Source organism: Pipra filicauda, unplaced genomic scaffold (genome assembly GCF_003945595.2).
Source record: "Pipra filicauda isolate LSUMZ 115617 unplaced genomic scaffold, ASM394559v2 scaffold34_size3990699_pilon, whole genome shotgun sequence".
NCBI classification, from domain to species: Eukaryota; Metazoa; Chordata; class Aves; order Passeriformes; family Pipridae; genus Pipra; species Pipra filicauda.
The window spans coordinates 932,214-955,368 of record NW_024104476.1 but is presented as its reverse complement, the minus strand read 5'-3'; the positions used below and the strand labels follow the sequence as shown (position 1 = coordinate 955,368).

General features: G+C 36.3%; 1 protein-coding gene across 3 annotated transcripts in view; it reads right to left on the bottom strand.

Moving 5' to 3' along the window:
- Positions 1-1,984: 1,984 nt before the first annotated feature.
- KHDRBS3 (KH RNA binding domain containing, signal transduction associated 3) overlaps positions 1,985-23,155 on the bottom strand; it is a 98,507-nt gene continuing 77,336 nt past the window's right edge. For 2 of the 3 annotated variants that reach the window (XM_027711323.2, XM_027711325.2), the window contains 2 exons: positions 9,625-9,683; positions 5,713-6,324 (listed from right to left, as the gene is read on the bottom strand). In XM_027711323.2, the coding sequence (XP_027567124.1) occupies positions 6,233-6,324; positions 9,625-9,683 (151 nt within the window). In that variant the 3' untranslated portion in view covers positions 5,713-6,232. Of the gene's footprint in view, positions 2,733-4,746; positions 4,804-5,712; positions 6,325-9,624; positions 9,684-23,155 lie in introns of those variants that run through there. The other variant, XR_003538891.2, reaches the window with a different exon arrangement.

The following is a 23,155-nucleotide window of genomic DNA, read 5'->3' as shown; positions in this document are numbered from 1 at the left end:
ACTAAATACCTTCAATAATTTCTATTACCAAAGGGGTTTTTCTCCCCATTAAACAAATGCAGCTGTCTTGGGCAAAACTGCTGAGCTTGTAAAAATAGTTCTCAGCCCCTTCATCCAATTAGTCTTTCTCATAAAATTAAAAAGACAAAGATACTCTGATTCTTGCTGTGCATTTACTTTAGCTGCAACAGCACTGGTGTTCTTGGACATTGGTAACCTGGAAACCCTGCTACAACTTTGGTCTTTTAGCACACATTTGTGAACTTACTACAAAAATCCAATTACAATGCTAAAATAGTTTTAAAAAAAAATTGCAAAGTTCTGGATGAGGAAATGGAAGCAGAACCACTCTTAAGAACAGATATGATTCTATTTATCCCCAATCATTACATAGACATTTCAAATTTCTATTCCATTTTGAGCTTTAAACTTCTAGTTCCTTTGCCCAGAAAATGAAATTCCAATTTGAAATGCACGCTCTGCAGCATCACTTAGAAAGATGTACGACCTCAAAGCTGTTCTAATTCAAACAGTCAGGGGACATTATTTCATGCCATTTATTACATATCTAAATGTGGGGACATCCCCAAGACAGCAAAGACACTATTAGAAATGCTGTGATGCAGACTGGACAATTCATTCAAAGGCAGGCTCATGTCCTTGCCCAAAACCTTTTAAGTAAGGTGATGTCATGGAGAACTGGTATCATGGAACTGTCACCAGGACTGTCCCACTGTAAAGTCACTGCAGCACAGGCAGGATGAATGTCTATGTATGCTCTTGAAGTGAATGACAGAGCTACTCCAATGAGACCCAGATTTCACTCAAAACACAACCACAGGACATAATTGTTTACCTAGTGATAATAAAACCCAGCAGAAATGGAGTCACAGAATCAGAGAACGGCTTGGGTTGAAAGGGCCTGAAGTCCAGGCTGCAAAGGCTGGAGACGATCAGTGCTCAAGTTTGCAGTGAAATGAAGCAAAGTACTTGTAACACAAACAGCTGGATGGTCTGCAGTCAGCCCACCTCAGCTGGAACCCAGTGGTTCCTGTGTTAAGCCACTCAGTAATGAAATAAGACTTCAGAAAAACTATCACATTTGTGAAATATTTTAGTATGTGACTATCAAAGCTAAGTCATACTAGCAAAATATTTCAGTATTGCCATTAAGGAGCTCTGTTGCACAACTCCAGAGTGGAAGGTTTGATACTTCACTCCTTGAACTGTTCATAGCACTCCTTAAATGAGCTTGTATTGGTAATCCTGGTGTCCAGTCCAAATTACAGCAAGTGAAATTGCATTCTGCTTATCTAAATTCCCCACACAGTATCTATATACAGTTTTTATATTTGGCCTGCATTTAAAATGGTAGGTGCTGTTCCACTCCAGAGGCTCATGCCTGCCAGTCTGAAGGGAATGATTACTATATATCTCCTGTGCTTATTCAAAGAGTTTTTTTGATTCTGCTTTTCATTTATTTAAATAATTACTATTGCTTGTTGTGGAAAACACTTTAAAAATGCAGTTTTAGCACAGTAAAAGATGACAGCAGGGAAAACTTCTCCAGATTGAGAGATCAGCTAATAAAATCACCTTAAATATTTGAAGTTTAAAAATATAGATTTTTTTTTTATGGTCAGTTTATTCCAGGTATTAAAAATTATCTCTTACTCAAGACTCTCTGACTGATGACAAGGTTAACAGGAAATCCTAATTTTAGCCATATCCCCATAATGTCAAATCCATTTTTCAATAGTCAGTATATGGAATTAGAAGTTATGAAAACCTGCTAAAGAGGTGGTATTTTGGTGTGAAATTATCATCTGATATTGTTTATTTTCAAAACAGAACAAAGAACCAAATCATACTTTTGTTAGGATGAATTTGAGATTCAGTGAAGAAAAACGCATCAGATGGAACCATAACAGAGGAACGGAACACACGTGCTTTGCAAGCAGTTTGTAAGAAAAAGAACACAAACTAAATTATCAGAGTTTTATTTCTGTTGCAAATTATCACAATCACAATTAATATAAAACAGAAAGCACTGAGGAAACATGACTGTTGGATACAAGATTTATCAAGGTGTAAAAACCACATCCAAGACTCTACCACTAGAAAACCTGTGACTGTGTATTAGAGAAAACATTTCTATGCATCAAACACCAAGTGAAAGAGAATAAGCAGCATAGTATAATTGACAGGGATTAAACACCTTCATGCTTTTGAAGGTAATGGAAGTTGGAGCATCATTTCTACCCAAGAGTCTTGTTTTAAGCAGACTTGTTTACAATCAGCTATTAGGAAAAGCCTCAGCATAAACCACCAATCTTCATTTTAACTTATCCATGTTGTTCATACATTAGACAAGCTATTTCCAAAAGCATTTAAATTCTAGTCATGAGACTTCACACACTCTCTTACACTTGCTGCATAAGGCTAAAACAGTCACTAAAGGAGCAGAAGGAACGGGAGGTTGCGTTATTGCTTGTAACAGGAACTTAGATGAAAATTTTTTATTGAGCTCAAATAAAACATTGTTGCATCACTATACAATTAAGAGTTTAAATATACAGTTATTTTAAAAAGTGTATACTGTTATACACTTTAAGGCTTTAATACAAGAAATACTGAACAGGATTTTCACACTCCGTAGCCTCTCGCTGACGTCTGGGCACACGGATAAGTACAATGCTCTAAGCAGTCCATAATTAACATGGCAGAAGTTCCTGAAAGAGAGCAAAATACAATTTATTTGTATATATTCTAAGACTGGTGACCATGAATTCTCTGAAGACTGTTAAGATTATAAGCAGTGGAATCAGGCAATTCTGCATATAATTAACGTATGTAGATTTATGGAAACCACTGCAGAAACTATCATTGAAATTCAGTGCAAATGTTATAAAAAGGTTCAATAAAGGCAAATTAATGATATGATTAATTATAACCATTGACATTACTTGCTTGACTGGTAACATACAATAACAGACCAGTGTCAGAGTACGAAACTCTACTAGAATGAAAACACACTTCTAGGTTAATTTGTTACAGTGGAAGAAAGGCTGCCCCCTACATTGATTTATTTTTTTAATTTAGAGACCTTCTCCGATTATTTTTCCTCTCTGTATGGATTTCACTTCAGAGATTATAGAAACAAAAACTAACAGGAAAATGCAATAGCAGACTGCTAGTGTATGTTATTTTAGGAACTGTCAAGAGAAGTTTTGCACTGCAAATACATAGTTTTGAAGAGTATCTAATATCAACTGTTTGAACTGATGCAGTTTATATAGAGTGCACACCTCTACAGGACACGATAATTGATACCTTTTGTTTTTTAAGAGGCATGAAAACACATTTTCTTAAGAGAAAGAAAGATTTTAAGAGTTATCAACATGGAGCTCTGGAAGCAGGAAGACTTAGTTTATATCATGAAACCATATGGTAATCATTCAATGATGCACCCAAACAGCCTCTGCTATCAGGGAAACACACTTTTCCCCTGCCAAAAGGAACTTAAACCAATTTAAGTTTCTGGACTTCAAGGCAGAGTAGCAGAGAAGTGGCACACATGCTTGCTGATACATTCATCCTCCCTACTGGAGGAACCAAGAAAAGATGGCATTAAAAAAAAAAAAAAAAAAAAGAGTTGGGTTGACAATATAGAACAGTGAACTCACTTCTGAATTCACTTATTTATCTACTAGTCATCCCTGCCACTAGATACTTTAGTTTCAACCCTTCAAGTTTCACTGTATATGTTTAATATAACACTTGATATTTGCAGATGAACGCTTCCTATGTAACTCATCATACTATGTGATTTAAGATGTGAACAGAGATTTTGCCAATTCTACTATAAATATTTTTAAAAGATATTTATATATTCAGTTTTGCCATAGCAGTTCTAGCAGCTGTTATTAAATCTTTGCCCCTCCCCTTGAGCCCCAAAGGGCAGAAATCTTCTCCAAGCTCTCCTACCCTTAAAGAGTCCTTTGATTTAAACCCTTAAAACACTCAAAATTGTTCTAAAGCCATTTTGTATGCACAAAAGATTCCTTCAGGATGTGACAGCAGCCTTAAATTTACTGTGGTATACAGAGGCAGTGCAATGTATGCAGTATTTCACAGTACAGAGCTCTATTTATCTGAGCCTTGTCAACTAAAGGCACTGAGATCATGACATTAGCAGGGAGAATTACCATTCCAAATAGAAACACCCCCCCATTTCTATTTAAAATATACACCACCTGAGCATAAATACAGTTAAACAGTAAAGCCAGCTATTCTTCAGCTAATGTTTCTCAATGGATTTGTTCTCCTTCAATTTGTGCCAAAAATCAGTCTGCTAACTTGTGGAGAAATGCTTGATTTGGAAAATCAGTCTACAAAATGTGTTTTTCAAGTTTTAGGCATGTTTGCTGACCAGATTAAATTCCCATTTTAACAGTACTAGCATCAAATTACATACATTTTCTTCAGCTTCCTCTGTGCAATGAAATACTTAATTGGTTGAAATGTTGTCATAACTGTATACCTTTCAATACACAGCCAGAGGAGTGTCCAAACACTGTGACAGTCTAATGTCCTCATTAAGGGTAGCTTAAAACTATTACTTTTCCCACCAGAATTCAACAGAGCCAATGATACTTAAAGTCTTGTGCAGAATTAAGAATTAAGGACCTGATCAAAAGCTTCATTATTTATTTAATAATTTCCCAGATGAGTAAAGATACCTACCAAAGCATCAGAAGATTAGGGTTTTTGTTCTCTTGGCTGTCCAAAGAGGTGGGTTTCCTGACAAGAGAGGAAAAAAGAGGTAATTTTACTAAAGTTCAAAGAATTTCAAATAAAAACTAAAGAAAACAATGTAAATCAAACTATAATTAATAGAAACTTAATGCTTAACAAAAAGCATTTGTAATGTTTAAGTTACTAGAATTTATGGAAAAATAATATATTACAAACTACTGGTTATGAGGTTTTACAGTTGTTTAATAGGGAATAGTTTGTCCAAATTTAACTAGCTAAGCTAAGGCTTTTTAGATCACTGATACAAATTAAACGTTTTAAAATGAGAATTTAGGTGTCCTCAAAGGCTTTCCTACATTCTAAAAGGAAACTTTCTAAGTTGTAGCCTCCCTGTTTTTATTGGTTATATTGAGATAACTTAAGTGAGATTAAAATCTAATTTGATTTATTTACCTTGGCAAATGAAGACCGTTTTAAGGGTTACACATCCTCTGCCTCTGACGACAGCGACCTCAATTAGTCAAGTCAGAAAGTCTTTAAAAGCTTTGTGTTTATTGCTTCCAGCACGGAGCGAGGTGGTCATTAACGTATCAAAATTCTCATAAAAATTCCAAAGTTGCACTAGTGAAAAAATGCTCAACAAGATGAAAACTAGTCACATCTTTTCCAGAAAATTCATTAGCTATTTTAAACCATTTTTTTAACAAAAGTATTTTGATTTAATGTGGCACTCAAGCAGATCCATACCATTTGGATACTTTAAACAGCATTTATATCTACTGTGAGTATATAGAGAGATACATTTAGGTTTAAACCATTTTGTTTTAAAAGAAGTTGCGCAGTGTTTAATATGAGCCTTTTATGCTGATCACTGTTAAACATTTCTCCCTGTTTACTACTATTTATGAAGTTTTATTATAAGATAAAGCATAAAATTAATCTCACACACACTGATTTTTCTTTCAAAAGTTTATTTAGTATCAAGCAAGGGTAAAACTTTGCTTAACACTACAGAACATTTCAAGACTTGAGTTACAAAATACCACATTATTCGCATTTGTAGTTTGCTTTCCTTTTTATGCATGTTTGCAAAGAGAAAATCTAGCAAATGGCTGAAAATGAAAACTAAAAACTAAATTCTTGAAAACCTTTAAAGTAAAAGGTTACGCTTATGTTATAAAGAATGGACTAACGTATTTAGTAAACCTATTTTTTGTTTAACACTAGTTAATCAAAGGTTATTTTTTTGATCACCTATTTTTTCAAATACAGTTTGGAAATAACAAAGTTCCTTGTTTTACATATCTTTCTGTCCAGGTTGTTCTTTCAACAAAATATTTTAAAGTTCAGTCCATCCATTCAGATTTTTTATGCACTTTGAGTTAATAAAAAGGGATTGTTCATAGAAAAAATTACTTTGAACAGTATACAGGACTGGTGGAGATTGGATATTTCACAACATCAGACAGTACAATCAGTATCTTGCATATGGCTGGTCTCTGTAGACTCCTTTTGTTGTCCTTGCAGAAGGTGCCTTGTGTCGTGAGTTGGTCCATTCTTCTTGCCCTACAAGAAAGGAAAACATGGTTAGACCCCTTCCAGTGTTCTCAGATGCTGTACTTATTTTTCCCTTATTTAACTGTTAATTAGATAACCACGTTCTGTTTACCAAAACCAGACTGTACAAAGTGATGTCTAACACTTGAACCAAAAAATCTGGGTATAACACATCTATATGAGCCACCCCATAATGATTTCTCAGCACATAAGAGCAGAGAATGAGATAAGCTAATGGCAAAGACATTTAAGGCTCTGGCATTCAGCTGGACCTGCTTGTTGCAAATGCACAGAAGTGTCGGCTCCAGTAGCAGACCTATCAATAATTACACTGGGATTAAATGAATGGAGAGTATGAATTATGTATAAGCAAATAAGATGCCCTCAGAAATAAGTTTCTTTGCATCAGTACCAGTTTAGACCTAATTCAAAATATGCAATCCAAGCCTCAAGTATCACTACAAACACCTGTGGCTTCTAACATCCTAAGGCCAATATTCCATTTCACTGTAAACACACATCTTGTCTAAAATGCAAGAAACAGGAAGGCAGACTATAAAAGAAATTAAAAGGACAAGGAGTATTTTGACTATAAAATAAGTTTGTAAAAAACGTGCTATGTTTAATGCTTTATAATCCTACCACCTTTTAATGGTAATAAATATTAAAAAAGGTAGCAAAATTATTACCTTAAATGAGAGTCAGACCTACTGTGCCAAGCATTTACAAGAGGGAAAACACAGGACCAAACACAGAGTATAATGAAACAGTACGTAGGCACATTTAATCAAGTAAACAAATCAGACTAGTCGGGTAGTTAAAAAATAAAATGTATAACTGTTTATATCACCCCTGCAAGAAAAAAAAAAGACAAAAAACCCTCAACCCTAAAAGCAAATAGACCTTAAAATAGTGTATGTGTTTCCATAGCTACTAGAATTGCCCTGCCCTAAAATGCAATTCAGAAACTAAGGGTGGAATCCAAACCTATGGTAGACTAAAATGGAGGCATCACTTTGCTTTGTAGTCAAAAAGAATGAAATCAAAGAACCCCTTGAATGCTAAGGAAATTTGCTCCAACAGGAAGTATCTGAAATTAGGTGACAAGAATCCCATACGTCGAGGGTTAAGTTTCACCATCTCCTCACAGAAGCCTCATCCTAGCTACTTTTTAATAATGTAGGTGGTTGCCTGCAGAGTCCAGGTTATAAATCATACCTAGGTGGTCAGGACATTTGCCTAGGAGATAAAAGGAACAAGTTCAAATTTGGTGTAAGGCTGAAAGAATTAAACTTGCACCTCAGGCAAGTTCCACGGGAATCTGATAACAAAATAACACACACGAGAATCAACCTCTTGTGCTTCCTCATTGCACAGACTGCAAGGTTTATATTAAAAAAGAGAGAGAACCTGAGCCTAATAGTAAGGGCAGCTGACTGAGGGGAAGAATTAATATCCTAGCTCTTACACACCACTGCAAGGAACTGTTCAAATGTAAAAAGCTGTCTTGGCAACAGTTTAAGGGGTATATATGGCTCCTTTTAGAGCAACTGGTCAAATCAGTAGGGTAAAGAGTTACCTTACTGTTCATCAGTTTTCATTTTGGTGCTGTTCAGGGCTCCAAATCCTAAAATGATTGATATTCGTCCTATATTCCCTGGATTGTCACCTGAGCTTCTCAGAGGAGGAAGTTCAAGTACCTCCTAGGAATCTGAGTTCCCTCCTGGCCAGCACGAGCCAATCATCTGTTCGTTATGCAGTCTTAGGACTTTTAGTTTGAGGTACCTAATGTTCTTTATATACAGATTATTAGTCTCTAACTCTGCATTTAAAGGATATCCTTGAACGTCAGCTAGTTAAGAAATAAAATGTATAAGTGTTTATGTGCAAAAACTTCAGTGGTTGCAACCCATATAATCATTCTTCAAGGTATTTATAGTCTTCCTCTCAACTTGAGTAAATACATCACTTAATATTCTGAGTGGCTGTGCTTTGATAAATAGAAAACCAACTTTAAATGCAAAAGCAATGAAAAATCCATATTTTCAACCTTGAATACCACAATCCATATTTTTCCCCATCAGTCTATCTACATTAAGCAGTTTCATACATTTTCACCCCCATCAATTCTGCATTAATGAACTAGTCTTAGAAATATCAGGCTTATAATGGCAAACAGTTTATTTTAATGCTGAAATAAAGATTTAAGCTATATATCTATCAACACCAACTGAAAGTGCTGGGGGACTGAGGAATTCCAAATGACCTTCTTTTGATAAACTGACTTTCCCCTTAAGCAAAATAATTAGTTTAAGCAGATAATGTTGGGCAAACTACTGGATTAGGTGCATTTATCACAACTTAGTTGAGGTCACTTTAGTTTTCAGCAGGAAGCACCCAAATGGAGTTAGAGAAATAGACCATGGAAAACTTAGTAGAGCTCTAAAATCACTGAAGCATTCATTACCCAGAATCACAATTTTTACACTAGTTACTAACAACCCTCAAATGTTTGAGATTTGAGAAGCCTAGATTATATTTCTCTAATCTCTAGCCAGAGATTTAACATTTATCTCTTAAGCAAAGGTGCCTTTTAACATGCTTTATGCTTCTTTATAACAGAATTCTTTAATTAAACCTGTCACTACCCCACTTCTGTATTAAAAATAAATGTGATCTTTACCACCAGCATATGTTTTTTGCTTCATTATGCATTGTTTTGTCTCTATATAATATACAGTAACCCATTGCCCTCATGACTATTAGCTACCTAAAGTACTTCCCTAACCTTTACATAATGACTCCCTGCTTGATTTCCCAAGACTGATGCATGAAAATGAACTAATACAAAAAGACCATACAAGACTAAAACACACTCAATTAGGCCCTGATTCAGCTGGGAGCTTCAGCATATTCTTACCTTGTACCAAGTCTCAATGCCAGCTACATCACACTAGAGGCATTTGCTTTTGGCAGCCAAAAGTTCTGGAAAAATGTCCTACACTCCCATTTTTCTCTTTAAATCTCATTAAATGTGACATGAAATGGGTGCTTGCAGCACAATTTAGATTTGATTTTTTTTCTATTTCTTTGATTTTAGTTTCACACAACTACATTATCTAAGAGACCTCAGAGACCCCTTTCAGTATTTTTCTCAATAAGCACACAAGGAGCTCTGTGACAGCACAGGAATCCCTGAGCAGCTGTTATCCACTGCAGGACTGAGACTTTCCTTATGGAAATTGTTCTTTGATTATATTTTTTTCAAGAGTCTACTACTGTAGTCATTCAGCTCATAAAGCCACTCACCATAAGAGTCATATGTTTCTTCACTCAGGCCGTGACCATAGTCATAGTAATCTGCTCCACTGTGGGGGGAAGAGGAAAGTGGAAAAAAACAAGAAACAAACCAGTTATGAGCAGCAATGCTTATTACACATTCCACCTTTGAAAAGAAGAAAGCTTGAAGGATATAGACAAGCATCCATGTGACAGTGACAACTGAGGTTCTACTTGTTCATTACTTAGAAACCGTACTGACTTTCATTTAGGATTTTTTTCATCACTGTGCTCCTCATTCACATTGTAAATGTGGATGTGGGAATTCTGTATTAAAATTATACCTATAGTATGGAAGGCTGAAGACCTTATAAGCATCAATGAAAGAATCAGAGGTGTAGGTACTGAACCAATATGTCATATAAACTCCTCTTCATTATCTTCTGTTGTCTAGTATTTTGACTCTGGATCTTTGAATTCACTGATAGAAATGTAATAAAGGACAAGCAACTTGTTGACTGGAGGGTTATATAGCTGCTATACCTGTACAAGTTCCAATGTCTTCAAAACAACGGATGTGCACAAATATAAATGCTATAATTTTAACTCTCAGGCAGGAAATGAAATTAGGAACTACATTAGAAGCAGAAATACGTAGTTTTTAAGATTCAAAAGTATGTATGAATACCATAACCATGGCCTAAACCAGTCTTACATTTCATAATGGCATTTACGTTTTTAATATCTCTGAATGGAAACTGAAGAACAATCCTGATTATGCACTATTCCATTATGCTTTCATATTTCATGTAAGTCTGGCTAGGGGTAGTGTTTTACACAGTTCACAGGACATCAACAGCAAGTGCCTTAATTGTTTCTTTCCTTTTCTTTCTAACCACAGCCAGACTCAGGGCTGATGGTATTTGAAAAATACTCTATAAACTTTAGCTACCAAGTCATTACCTCTTGAGTGAGAAGGAAATCACTAATATATGATCACTAGCAAGTATTTACTAATATTGACAAAATGTTTCTAACAAGAGATTGATTGCTAACAAAGTAAACACCAGAGAGAAACCCCCCCAATTTTATACCCTTAATGTGAATTAGCAGGTAAAGCATTTATATAAAACAAACATCACAATCACTTCTAAACTGACAGAAGACAATTTGTTGGTTTTGGGTTGTTCGTGGTTTAGTTTGGGTTTGGTTTTTTTTTTTTTAACCTAAAAGTTTTACATCCCACAAAGCAACCAGGACAGGAAAAATACAGTTGTGGTGTGTGCAAATGCATATATAAAAAAAGTCTGGGTGAGTATTTTTTATTGCTGGTATAACACTTCCTAAACAAAAACTTTTAACAGAATGCACTATGGAGACCCATAAAAATATCTCTATACAACCTAAATGTTATCTGTGGTTTCTCAGTCCATGTGATGAGGACCCCAGAATAACAAGGGTCCTGCAGCAGCCAGTGATCAAACAGTATTTATTCTGACAACCAACTTAAAAGTGACATTCACTGTCTTTCCACATAGTACTTGATTATTTATTTTAAGGCTGTCATTGAGTTTAGAAGCCAACAGCAGCTGAGTCCTCTTCGTGTGTCTGTCAATCCTGTCAGAATGACTTTGCAGTGTCTCATTTCATAGATCTGATATATCTATTAAACAAAAGACTCACTTTACCGCACATAAACTGCAAAACAAATAAGCATCAGAAAGGAAGAAACCTTTTACTTATACTGAAAGCACATCATAACCCATCTTTATTAACAGAGAAGCCCCTCAAAATTAATAATATGTCCAAAAGGTACAAGTTAGAATGGGAAGTAAAGCTGCCCAGTGCAATTCAGTGTTCTCTGCTCTACTTCATTTGTGCTCTATGAGCAATGACAACCCCCCTCCATTCAACTGCATGTTAAACAAACCCAAAGCTTCACATGAGACAACTTAAAGACTAAGACTCGAAGAAAAGGGTACATACAGATGCTGCAAGAAATTCTATGTGCAAAAAAAAATAAAAAAATTAAAAGAGCATTTTTTGATTAATCTGCAAGAGTCTGAATAGCCCATGGAGTTCACAACCAAGACCAAAGGTAACTGGGGTGGGTTTGTTTTTTTTTAGTGCTGTATATGAAGTTACAGTTTATATATTTTTCTTTTTTAAAGCAAATCACCTGCTAAAAGGAAACCCAGTCAAAGCAACCTGCAATACCAAACTTCTAAATTGTAAATTTTAACTCATTAACTGAGATAACTGAGATAGTTGAGGTCAATTCTGTTGTGAGGATTTAAGTAGCTATATTAAACAATTCTTCCTGTGGACAGTAGGTATGTTACAAACTTTTGTTTTAAAAGCATCCTTGACATTTAGATTCTTTTTTTACATCTTTTTTATATATGTTCTTTGACATCTTAGCATTCTGAAGATAATTTAAACTATTTCCCTTGAAATTCTGCGAGGAAAGCCCTTTTCATAGAATCATAGGAAGGTTTGGGTTGGAAGGGACCTTAAAGTTCACCTAATTCCAACTCCTTGTCACAGATAGGAAGACTAGATTAGGCAGCTCAGGTTGCTCCTCTTCCTTTCATTTTGTCTCACAGAAAGGAGAACAAATTCACAAAACCAGTATATTTTCTTTAACCTTGTGTGACTCCCTCCTTTCAGAAAAAGGAAAAAAAATGACATGGATCCTTTCCTTTTTAACCCAGCAAGACTAAACATGGAACATTTGTGCTTGAAGGTTTTGGTTTCAGATGTGAAATGTCTCTTTGAGGTCATTTTCTTAACTTTTCCTTACTTCTCTAAGCATCTGCTCTTTTAGATGAATAATTGGATTACACGGCATAGCCAGCTGAGTTTTCAGGCATCTTTGTAACCATGAAGGAAAAAGGCAGAAGTGCAACCAACACTGGAATATCAGCTGTGACTCAGATCTTTTGTACATAAAGAGCTTTTGCTTATAACCCCTCATATTTAACTTCTTTTGTATTCTCATTCCAGCACAATGGCTTTGGACTGTCAAGAGAGAAGACAGAGGTGGCAAAGAAAAAATGCTTTGATTTTCCCCATCACCATAAAAACTAAGAACTACTTAATGCTATGGAAGGATTAGCAAGTAACAATAAACTTAAGTATGTTGTTTCTAACTGCTGAGGGCTGGGCAGTAATCCTACAATGCTTAGAGAAAGTATGAAGAGAGGTTTCAGTAGTTAAGTATGGCCAGGGGGAAGTGCCTGTTTTCTCTGTTAGAGAAACAGCCTGAGACAGAGAGGAGCAAGCTCAGATTTTAGCCCTGCATCACTGGTGAAGTATAAATGCTTCCCAAGGGCTTTACCCAGTGAAACAGAGGACTGGGAAGCTTTCTGCCATTTTTCTAGAATCACTGGGCTGGAGAAGTGCCTTGAAATAGTTCAATTTAGAAGTATTCAACATAAGCCTTCAAAGGTCCTGCAGAATATGACCTGAATTTCTCAGGCTTTTCTGCACAACTGATTTGTTTCTGAAAATATCTTGATGAACCATAATAGCACAAATATTTATGAAAAAACCCAACAAATAGGAGTAACTGTTCTTGACATAATGGTTAAGCCTCAAGGAACTTCTACTTTTTATACTATATAAACGATTAGCTTATTCTTTGTAGAGAATATTCTCTTGGGACAGATATCAATAGAATGGTAGTTTCAGCCTAACTCTTATGGGTCCCTCAATACAAGACAGATATTGAGGTGCTGGAGTGAATCCAGAGAAGGGCACTAGAGCTGGAGGAGGGTCTGGAGAATAAATCATGAGGAGTGGCTGAGAGAGCTGGAGGTGTTTAGTCTGGAGAAAAGGAGGCTCAGAGGGGAACTTACTGCTCCCTACAACCATGTGAACAGAGGTTGCATGTAGTGAGGTGGGTGTCAGTCTCCTCTCTCAGGCAACAAATGGCAGGATGAGAGGAAATGGTCTCAAGCTGTGCCAGGATGATTCAGGTCAGACATCAGGAAGAATTTCTTCACTGAAAGGGTGGTGAGGCATCAGAGTGGGCTGCCAGGAAGGGGGTGGAGTCACCACCCCTGGAAGTGTTCAAGAAACGTCTGGATGTGACACTTAGTGCTATGGTTTAGTTGACATCCTGCTGTTCAGTCAAACGTTGGACTTGTCTCAGAGGTCTTCTCCAACCTTAATGATTCTATGATTCCATATCTGAAGATGTCACTAGGCTATTTTTGAGATAAACCCAAAACAGGCAGGTCAACCACACAGTGCAAGTGTACTTCCAAAAACGCACAAAGGAAGTAAAAACATATTGTGATTAATTCATGTGATTGCTACAGCTCTTTAAAAGATGTCTGTAACAAATACAGAGTAGTCATTATGCCATTTCTGTGTTTGAAACAGAAGCAGTGTGGCATGGAGCCTGATTGCTAAGGGGAGATTAAAAGGTCTCTGATTGAAAGCTTTTAGCTTACTGGAAAATCCCAGACTTAAGCACTAACAAGCCTGGCTCTCAGGTTTAAACAGAGTGATCAGAAACCTTCTCCAACTTCAGTGATAAAAAAAACAGCTTTAGCAACCAGTTGAACTTCATGTAATGCTCATTAGGGAAAAAATGACCAAAATTTGTTTATTCCTTTGCACATTAGGATCAAGTAATTTTGGGACTGATCCCTTCAGGCATAAGCCAGGGCAGTTTCAGAAAGTGGCAATAAAATCCTTACAAACACTAAGGTTTTCTTTTGTGCCATGAGCAGCTCCCCAAGATCAGCTTTGTCCTTCTACACAGCGTTGCACAGAACAGCAGCAAAGTAGAAAGAACAAATGAGGATCTCTCTAACAAGAGTTCTTATATGATAGACCCTGACCGATATGATCACATCTGAAGAGAACTCCTCCACAAAGACAAGCCTCTTTCTGTCATTCCTATCAGATCATTATGCTCAGCTGCTCCTGATAACAAAAAGCATTCTGTCAACAGTAAACAGGAAGAGTGTCCAGGCAAAAATAACTGCAGTGAAGCTCCCAACTCCATAACTGTCTTGAACACTGAGCATCTGCTCTCAATGCTTCTGTGGATTCACTAGAACACCATATTCTGTAACTCAGCTTACAGGACAGCAGAAATCCAGGATGTCAAGAGGAGATCCACATCTTTTCTTGCATTTTGTATATACATTTTTATTTAATGCCCAGTTCTGCTACTTCTTAGAAGTTTCTTTGGTACATACTCTCATCCCTGCATCTCAGTCTGTATAACAGATAATCATCTCAGAAAGCAACTGAGACCTGTATGTGAGAGCTTTTTAAAATACAGAAAAAATATGCAATCTTCCTTAAATTATATCTCCTTGTACTCTCATACAGGTAATACAAACAGCAAATCTATTACCTTTAATCATAAAAGATGACCAGAGTGCCCTCTCAAGGATTCCCTCAGCTATCACTATTTAGAAATTGCTTTTTATGATAGAAATTGCAAGAAATTTGACTTCTGATCAGTGAAATGCCCTCAGAGGCATCTGCATTCTGGTGCTATCTACCAGGCTCAGAACTATGTCTATCTACATATTTCTAGTAAACTCTACACAGTTGCCTAAAGCAGTTTCACCATCTGAAGTGTCCACTTGTCACTGTCTGAACTCAATTAGTCTTCCCACCTCATCCCCACTACATTCTCATGTCCCTCTCTCCAAAGAGGAAAGGAGTAGAAGTAGTAGAAGTAGTAAGTGACACATATGGCACAAAATAAGGCTTCTTAAGAACAGCAGCAGGAGCTACAGCTTTACCTTGAAACTCTGAATAGAATGAAGCAACAATATATTCCAGAACATGAGAAATGCTAAACATGTTAATGTCAAATATTCTCTACATAAATAAGAAAGCATCAGCAGAAAAACTAAAAATTCAGGTTGCATAGAGCCAGCATTTTGGTTTGGCCTGTGAATTAGAACCAAGCCCCAGTCACTCCACACCATGTCTGTCTGGTTTGCAAAGCAGGTTGTGAACTGGTGTCAGACAAAACTAAACTGGAAGTCTTAAACTATCCAGGTGTGTACCAAACATGTTCCAACTCCTAAATGGAGAATAAAGACATGAACCAACATCAATGTTAACATCAGAAAAAGATGTGTTTTCTTCCCTTTCTCAACAGACAAGACTATTTAGGACAGTGGAAGCAGCAGAGAACAGTGAAGATCTGAGAGGTATCAGTCAAAGAACCTTTAAACTATTCATCGCAATACTGGAAAGAATTGTGGGTGTTATTCCATCTAATTCTTGGTTATCCCTCAAGTCTTGCATAAATGTTTTTAGAGATCCAAAATCAGGTTACTTGTCACAGACTGGAGTACAAGACCACACTGCCTCTAATACACAGTCATCCCCAAAAACTGCACAGATGTTATGTCACCACTCCACTATTAAAAATACTGCTCCAGAGGATGCACATCAAAACTTATCTTTTTAATTTACTGAAGGAACAGTACAACTTTCAACAGTTTTCTATAAATCTGGGGCCTTACTCATCAGTTGGAATTGAAGAATATTTGAGAGAAAAGCTATCATTCCATCATCAATTTATATGATTATAATTCAAAAATAATAAAAGCACCATCAAAGAATACATTTGATTAAAGAAAGATTGGATTCAATTGTTTTCAGGCTGCATAATCATAAGCATCTGACAGATCTTAATAGCAATGCACTGCCATGTTCAAGATCTTGCCAGTGCTTCCCTTACACAGCAGGGAACAAACCTTGCCTCTCCAAGTACAGGAAGGCAGATCTCTTCCTCTTCAGGACAATTCAATCCATTTAATTGCAAATGTTTCCTGGAACTCATGGGAGCTCCACTACTTCTATCAATACGTACATTTCAGGTGCTTTATGCACAGCTCTCATAACGCAATTACACCAAGATGAACCTGGTTATGATGGTTACTGACTTCTGAGGTTACTAATATCCTGCTTTTCATTGTCTGTCATCTGAATTATATAAAAATTCTGCTTAAAAGTACAATTTACAACTCTCAGTATTTCTACTAAAATAAAACACAGGGACAAACAATTAAGACCATTATAAAGTGTCCCTGCATCCATCCCCCATTTCTAAAGTTCCCCAATTAAATAGGTATTTCCTTACCAACGGAAAGCAAGACTTTTCTTCCCTTGAAAGAAAACTGAATACAACAGAGTATTCAGAGTGAAAACTGCAACTTTCAGTTACTGCCAGTAAGCAGACACACTATATTGACTGTCAACCAGCAAGTGTCAAATCTTCATCTACAAAAACATGTTTTCTGACAAAAAATCTGTTCTGAACTGATGCAGCCTGATTTTCATTCAACTAACAGACACTGGCTTCAAAGTGTGAGTTTCCAGTGAAGTTCCTCCTCTACTCCACACCAGGGAAAATAAGCCTTTCCTATATATACTCTCCACTATCTACTGGCAAGTGTGAATTTAGGATGTCCTTTCTCTAGTCTGGAGAGTCTATGTAGTCTCTTCCTTATCTTGGTATCTCAGTCAAACTGGTAGAAAGTTAATTATTATGCAAGACATTTTAGAAGTTATTTCTAAATTGATAACTTTAATTTGGAAGCCTGACTATCCATGTTTTGTCCCAAAGCCCATATATACAGCATCTGCTGAGGCCAAGCATCTGGATATTCTCCTTCCACTGTTACCCTCATCATCCAACCTTGAAGTATCTTATCTTTTAAACATACCGCAATTAATTTGAAACCCTCATATAATTATTTCTAAACTATGATTCATTCTACAAGTTACCATTAGTAACTGCAAAATAGCATTTCAATATTTAAAAAAAAAATATTCACTTTTAATGAATTTTTCCTCCTATTTAGTACTTGCTAGGAGATCCTTTTTTCACCTACCCTTTCCTCGTGTTTTCACTTGTGTAATCAGTCAAGAAAAAAAAAATCCAAAATACTACCAAATACTAATCCTCTTTAAATACACTGTGGTAATTCAACCACCCAGCTTAAGATGCTGTACAATCATCTAAGTAAAATTAAACCAATTGTGCAAAATAAACACTATTTTTATGAAATAATTATTTGGATTCCTCAAATATTTATAATTTCATGTTACTAATTTTTATACTACTAACACACCTCTGTTACTTTTTTCCAACAGATCTCCATTTATTTTTAAATGCATTTTTATTTGTATTCTAAACATTGAGGCACCATCATAATTAAGTTTAATATCAAAGTCATGAAGCGAACCAAAATAATTTTTTGTATCTAAAAACAAGTCTAATTAGTATAAATGAAAAGTAATCAATTTCTTAAATAGTGCAGCAATCTACTAACATCAATATGATGAAGATTCTAAAAATATTTTGCAGTGAGTGCACCACGAGATATGCTTGTGCTAAGTTGCCCAAGTTTTTTTCCCATAATTACACTCTAATTGCCTTAGTCTTATTTCTGTTTACTGACATTTCAGGCCAGATTTCTGAAAACCAGTTTTAAAAAATTCAAATGTATGCCAGACCTACAATTAAAACTATCTGTGCTAGAGGCACTTCTGAATATTCTACCTTGTCACATTTTAACAGGTAATTGAAAAAGAAAACACGTATCTAAACCTAAAAATGAGATTTGAGAAACTGCAGAAAATAATCTCCTCCAATAATGTGAGTACAAAAATTGAGCAAGAAACCACATGGCAGGGGTTTTCAGTTAAAAGCTCCATTAGCTTGTTTATGCTAATGCTTTTGAGACTTTATTTTACAGAATTATAACCTCCAATAAAGTCATACATACCAGGTGTTCACAAGCAACAGCAATACAAAATGCCAGCCATTTGCACTACCCCCAGAAATCAAACTCCTGTGGATTGATTTGATTTATAAGTCAGAGAATGAAATACAAACACCTACAAGCATTAAAATGGAGAGAATTACATCTTGAAAAACTACAGTAACAGACACCATTTTGCATGTAATGCATATTTATACATCCTGGAAATGCATGATTGCTGACAAACTCAACAATGTAAATTTAAAACACTGAGCATCACAAACGAACTGTTAGCAATTAACTTTCAAATACCAATAGCAACATCTCCATAAGCCAGTTTCAAATCCATACGCTCAGCTTTTTATGAAAATCCTTCTTTTAAACAGGAATGCCATTGTCTTTTGTATGACTACTGGTTCCAAAAACCACCTGAAAATTTGAGCTTAGTGGAAAATGAGGGTATTGCCAAGAACCACATACTAGGAATCAGCTTCTCTTGTAACTAAAGTGCCTCTGGAATGACATAAAATCAGGTATTTAGAGAGATTTGAAGGATTTCGGCAAACCAATTTAGTTGTATTCTTCAGGTATCAATTGAACAATGGCCACTGCCAGATTTCAAGGTGAGTTTAAGTCCTTTTCAACCCAAAATCCGATTACTTAGTTCCTAAGTAACTACCACAAGCTAACAAACACAAAATTCCTCAAACCTTTCAAACCACTGGGTCTTTGTACACAGTCTCCCTGATGAAGAAATTTTCTATCTTGAATCAGCCACTGTTGAAATGAACAGTAAAGAACATGGTCTCACCTCTGAGGGAGTTGGGGCCAGGGGGGCTCAGCGTGGAGAAAAGGAGGCTCTGGGGGGGCCTTATCGCTCCTTACAAATACCTGAAAGGAGGGTGTGGCAAGGTGGGTGTTGGTCTCTTATCCCATGTGAGAAATAGGGGATGTTGGGAAAAAATTTCTTCACTGAAAGGGTGGTCAGGCACTGGAACAGGCTGCCCAGGAACCACCATCCTGAAAGTCTTCAAAAAAACTGTGTGGATGTGGCACTTGGGGACATGGTTTAGTGGTGAACCTGGTGGTGCTGAATTAGCAGTTGGATTTGATCTTAGAGATCTTTTCCAACCTGAACAGTTATATGATTCAGAATACCACGTTTTTAACATGCCTAGGAATTACCATATGGGCAGTTATCTTTTTATGCATTGAAGTAAATGATTTAACATAAAGTTGCAGCATGTATTTCTCATTTCCCAACACATTAACAATAAACACAGGATGATTTAGAGGCACTGAATAAACATAGGTACACTTAAGAGAATTTGCCAATTCCCTCAGCTAAGATTAGGTTAACTGGGTGGCTCCAAGGCTCACAGGCAACTTGCAGTGATTTGAATTTATCACATTTTGGTTTCATTTGAAGTGATAGCAATTGTTGTTAGATATACACAAAGAGCAACTGAGAAACACCACTTAAGCCATTGGCACAATGCTTGTTGCCAAGAGAAATCTATAGCACTAATAGATAAATGTGTAAACCCAAAAGCATTGCAGAAAACTGTAAACAAAGCCAGTCATTTCCCCAAGTCCTAATATTTCCCATTTTATAACCCTGTTTAGATTAAATTCTGCAACAGAGTGAAGGTGAGATCACCCTGACTGAAGATCTGAAACAGTTTTAAAATTATAAATTATAATTAAACACAAAATGGCATTACTACATGAATGACCCATTCTTGTTCCTCAGCAGACACAGGCAAACAGTTAAACAAACTGTTCCTCTTGTAGTTGAGGCTGCTGATCTCTGTTGCAGATTAAAAAAAATGAAGCTAGTCAAAAGCTATTTTTTTTTACCTAGGAAAAGTATTGTGTTTTAAATGTTAGCACACAAGCCTAAGGAAGTTCTTTGAAACTTCTGAGTGCATGAACCAGACAGATGGGGTTTCTCCATACTTCTTTTTGCACTACAGTAACTGTGCTAGCCATTCTCTCTCTATAGTAAACTTAAAAGCACACAGTAAACCTCTAATGCTGTTGGAGAGGTAACAAACCCAGCCCCCTTTCTCAGCAACCTTGTCACATAATCTGAATTTCAGTAACAAACCTCATTCCCTGGCATGTTAACTCTCTACAGCATCTGTCACTGCTATGAATGGTTGATCATAAGTACCTCTGTAGTCATCTCAATGCTATTAAGCAGATGGCAGCGCTAAATCCAAATGATGTAGTACATCTCCCTGGTGGACTTTGTTTCCATACACTGCCATTATTCTACAATTCCTCAGTGATAAATCTTATGTATTCTAGAGAACATTAAACAGTGAGCTGACAGTGACAGTTGATTTATTAGCATCCATTTCCCTTTGCCATATTATTGTCTTCACAAACACTTGTGCGGATCATGTATGGAGTCACTAAGGGACAAAAGCACTTTGGCTCAATTCAAAACATATTTCAGAGATTTAAAATAACTAGGGTTTTTTCCTCATGCTGCAAATGTTTAAACTGAGCTACAATTTTAAATGAAGACACAATTAAATGTTCCTGCTCCCTCCATAACACTATTATGTGAATTTTCATAATAAAATTGGTCTAGCATTAACATCAGACCATTAAAATACCCACTACTTTCTGCAATAAATCCAAGAAAAGAATTAAAATTCTAGACAGGTTTGGGAAGTCTTTTAAGAGTGAGATAAGTTGTGGAAGAATGCACATGTGCTGGGGAGGGACACTGACAGGTGTACATGCATCTGACACAGGAAAATATCAGTACCAGGAGTCACGAGTTTGGCTTTCACACTCACAATTCATTTTTCCTTGAGATCATGGAAAGGTTTTTGGCATACAACTGCACATGTTAAATTACTCCATATGTATATAGAAAACAAACTTTATGAAGGAACTCCTGACTGCATAACATACAACCTTAAAGCTTGACTGCATATCAGGGGCATGTAGTGATAGGATGAGGGGATGGTTTTAAACTGAAGGAGAAGATATTTAGATTAGATATTAGGAAGAAACTCTTGACTGTGAGGGTGGTGAGGCACTGGAATACATTGGCCAGAGAAGCTGTGGATGCCCCATCCCTGGATGCTCAAGGCCAGGTTGGATGGTGTTTGGACCAACTTAGTCTAGTGGAAGGTGTCCCTGCCTGTGGCAGGAAGGTTGGAACTAGATGGTCTTTAAGGTCCCTTCCAGCCCAAACCATTCTATGATTCTATGTTTAGTAGCTTTTGATTTTCAGAAATTGAGAAATATTTTGAGCTATTCTGATGTTGTTTTTGTTTTTTTATAACAAGACTAAGAAGAACAGTTGATTAACCATCCCAGATTATACTGATGAAAATAGCATTAAACAATCCGTCTGCAAAAAACTATAAATATAATTTAGTCACATCTCTTCTAAAAATCAGTTCAGATAACTAGTCAAGCTCAGTACAGCTCCAAGGGATATGTCTTTTTGACCATAAAAACAATTCCATTAAAGGACATCCTGAAGCACTATTTGGGGCTTTGCTGCATGAACAAACAACTGTGGATAATAAATTGTTCTAAAGGAAAACAACTTTTTTTATAGGATTACAGGGCATTAAGATAGATGAGAACTCAGAAAACTCTAATGTTTCTCTCCCTATTAGTGCTGTGGCAGGTTTTAACTGAATGTTCAGAATGCCACGCACAAGCAAGGATACAGTCTCTCACAATGTCAAATAAAATGCCACTAAACTTCTAACCACTTGCAATTTGTTATCAGCAAGCACTTAGTATAAAAATGGGAAGAATTTATTTGCAGAGTAAGCAAAGTCTCATCCACCTCAATGCACACAGAAATACACAGTATCCGATTCTTCAGATCTGAACACATCACTCATCCCAGTCCATCTCAGATTTGGCCATTTCTGGCAAATACATTTGAAACATCAAAATAAAAGCAATCAAGGAGAGTCACACTGTTGTATTGAACGGTCAGATTTGGAGAAGGTACTCCTGTTCACCTATAGTGAAAGATGTGCTGTTGTGCAACAATCTTACAGATCTCCAAAATTCCTAGAGATATTTCAGATTCTATTCAAGTGTCCATCTTTAACAGGGGAATCACTACATAAGCAAAAGCTTTAAAACAGAAATGAGTATTTCCACTGCCTCCAACATGTCACACAATGTGTACATTTGTGAACATTAAACCCTGTTCCTGCACTCAAACTTGGTTATATACTAAAAACTATTGCAAGTAATTTAATGAGCCAACTCATTTTCAGTTTAATAGCTGTTTGTCAAATTTCCCCTTTAATACACAATAACATTAATATTACCATATTTCTAGAGAAATCAGTAGCAGAAGGCATACTAGAAATACTTCAAGATCAGTATTTTCAACTTAGAAATGGAAAGAGAGTAAGTTGTTTCCACATGCTGGTCACTAAATGATGCATTTTAAACACGTGAATGCCCTCCATGTGCAAATGCAGTTTCCTTCCATGTTTTATGAGGGCAAAATATCAAGAATAATATAAAGCTAAGCTATGAAAACCATGCACTTTCCCTTAATTTCCTTCATAGTAAGGGCATTGTAATGAACCTAAATATGATAAGTATCTCATAATGGTTACACAATGACATTTTGCAATGTGGGCTACTACTCGATATTCCGATTAAAGATAGGAATGCAGGTCTAGGTAGCTCAGATGGCTGTTTATAGTTATTACTTTTTTGCCTGCCAATACTATCCCAAAAATCTTTTTGCCAAGCCAGAAAATATTCAAGAAAATGAGAGTTGATATCCTGTGAGAAAC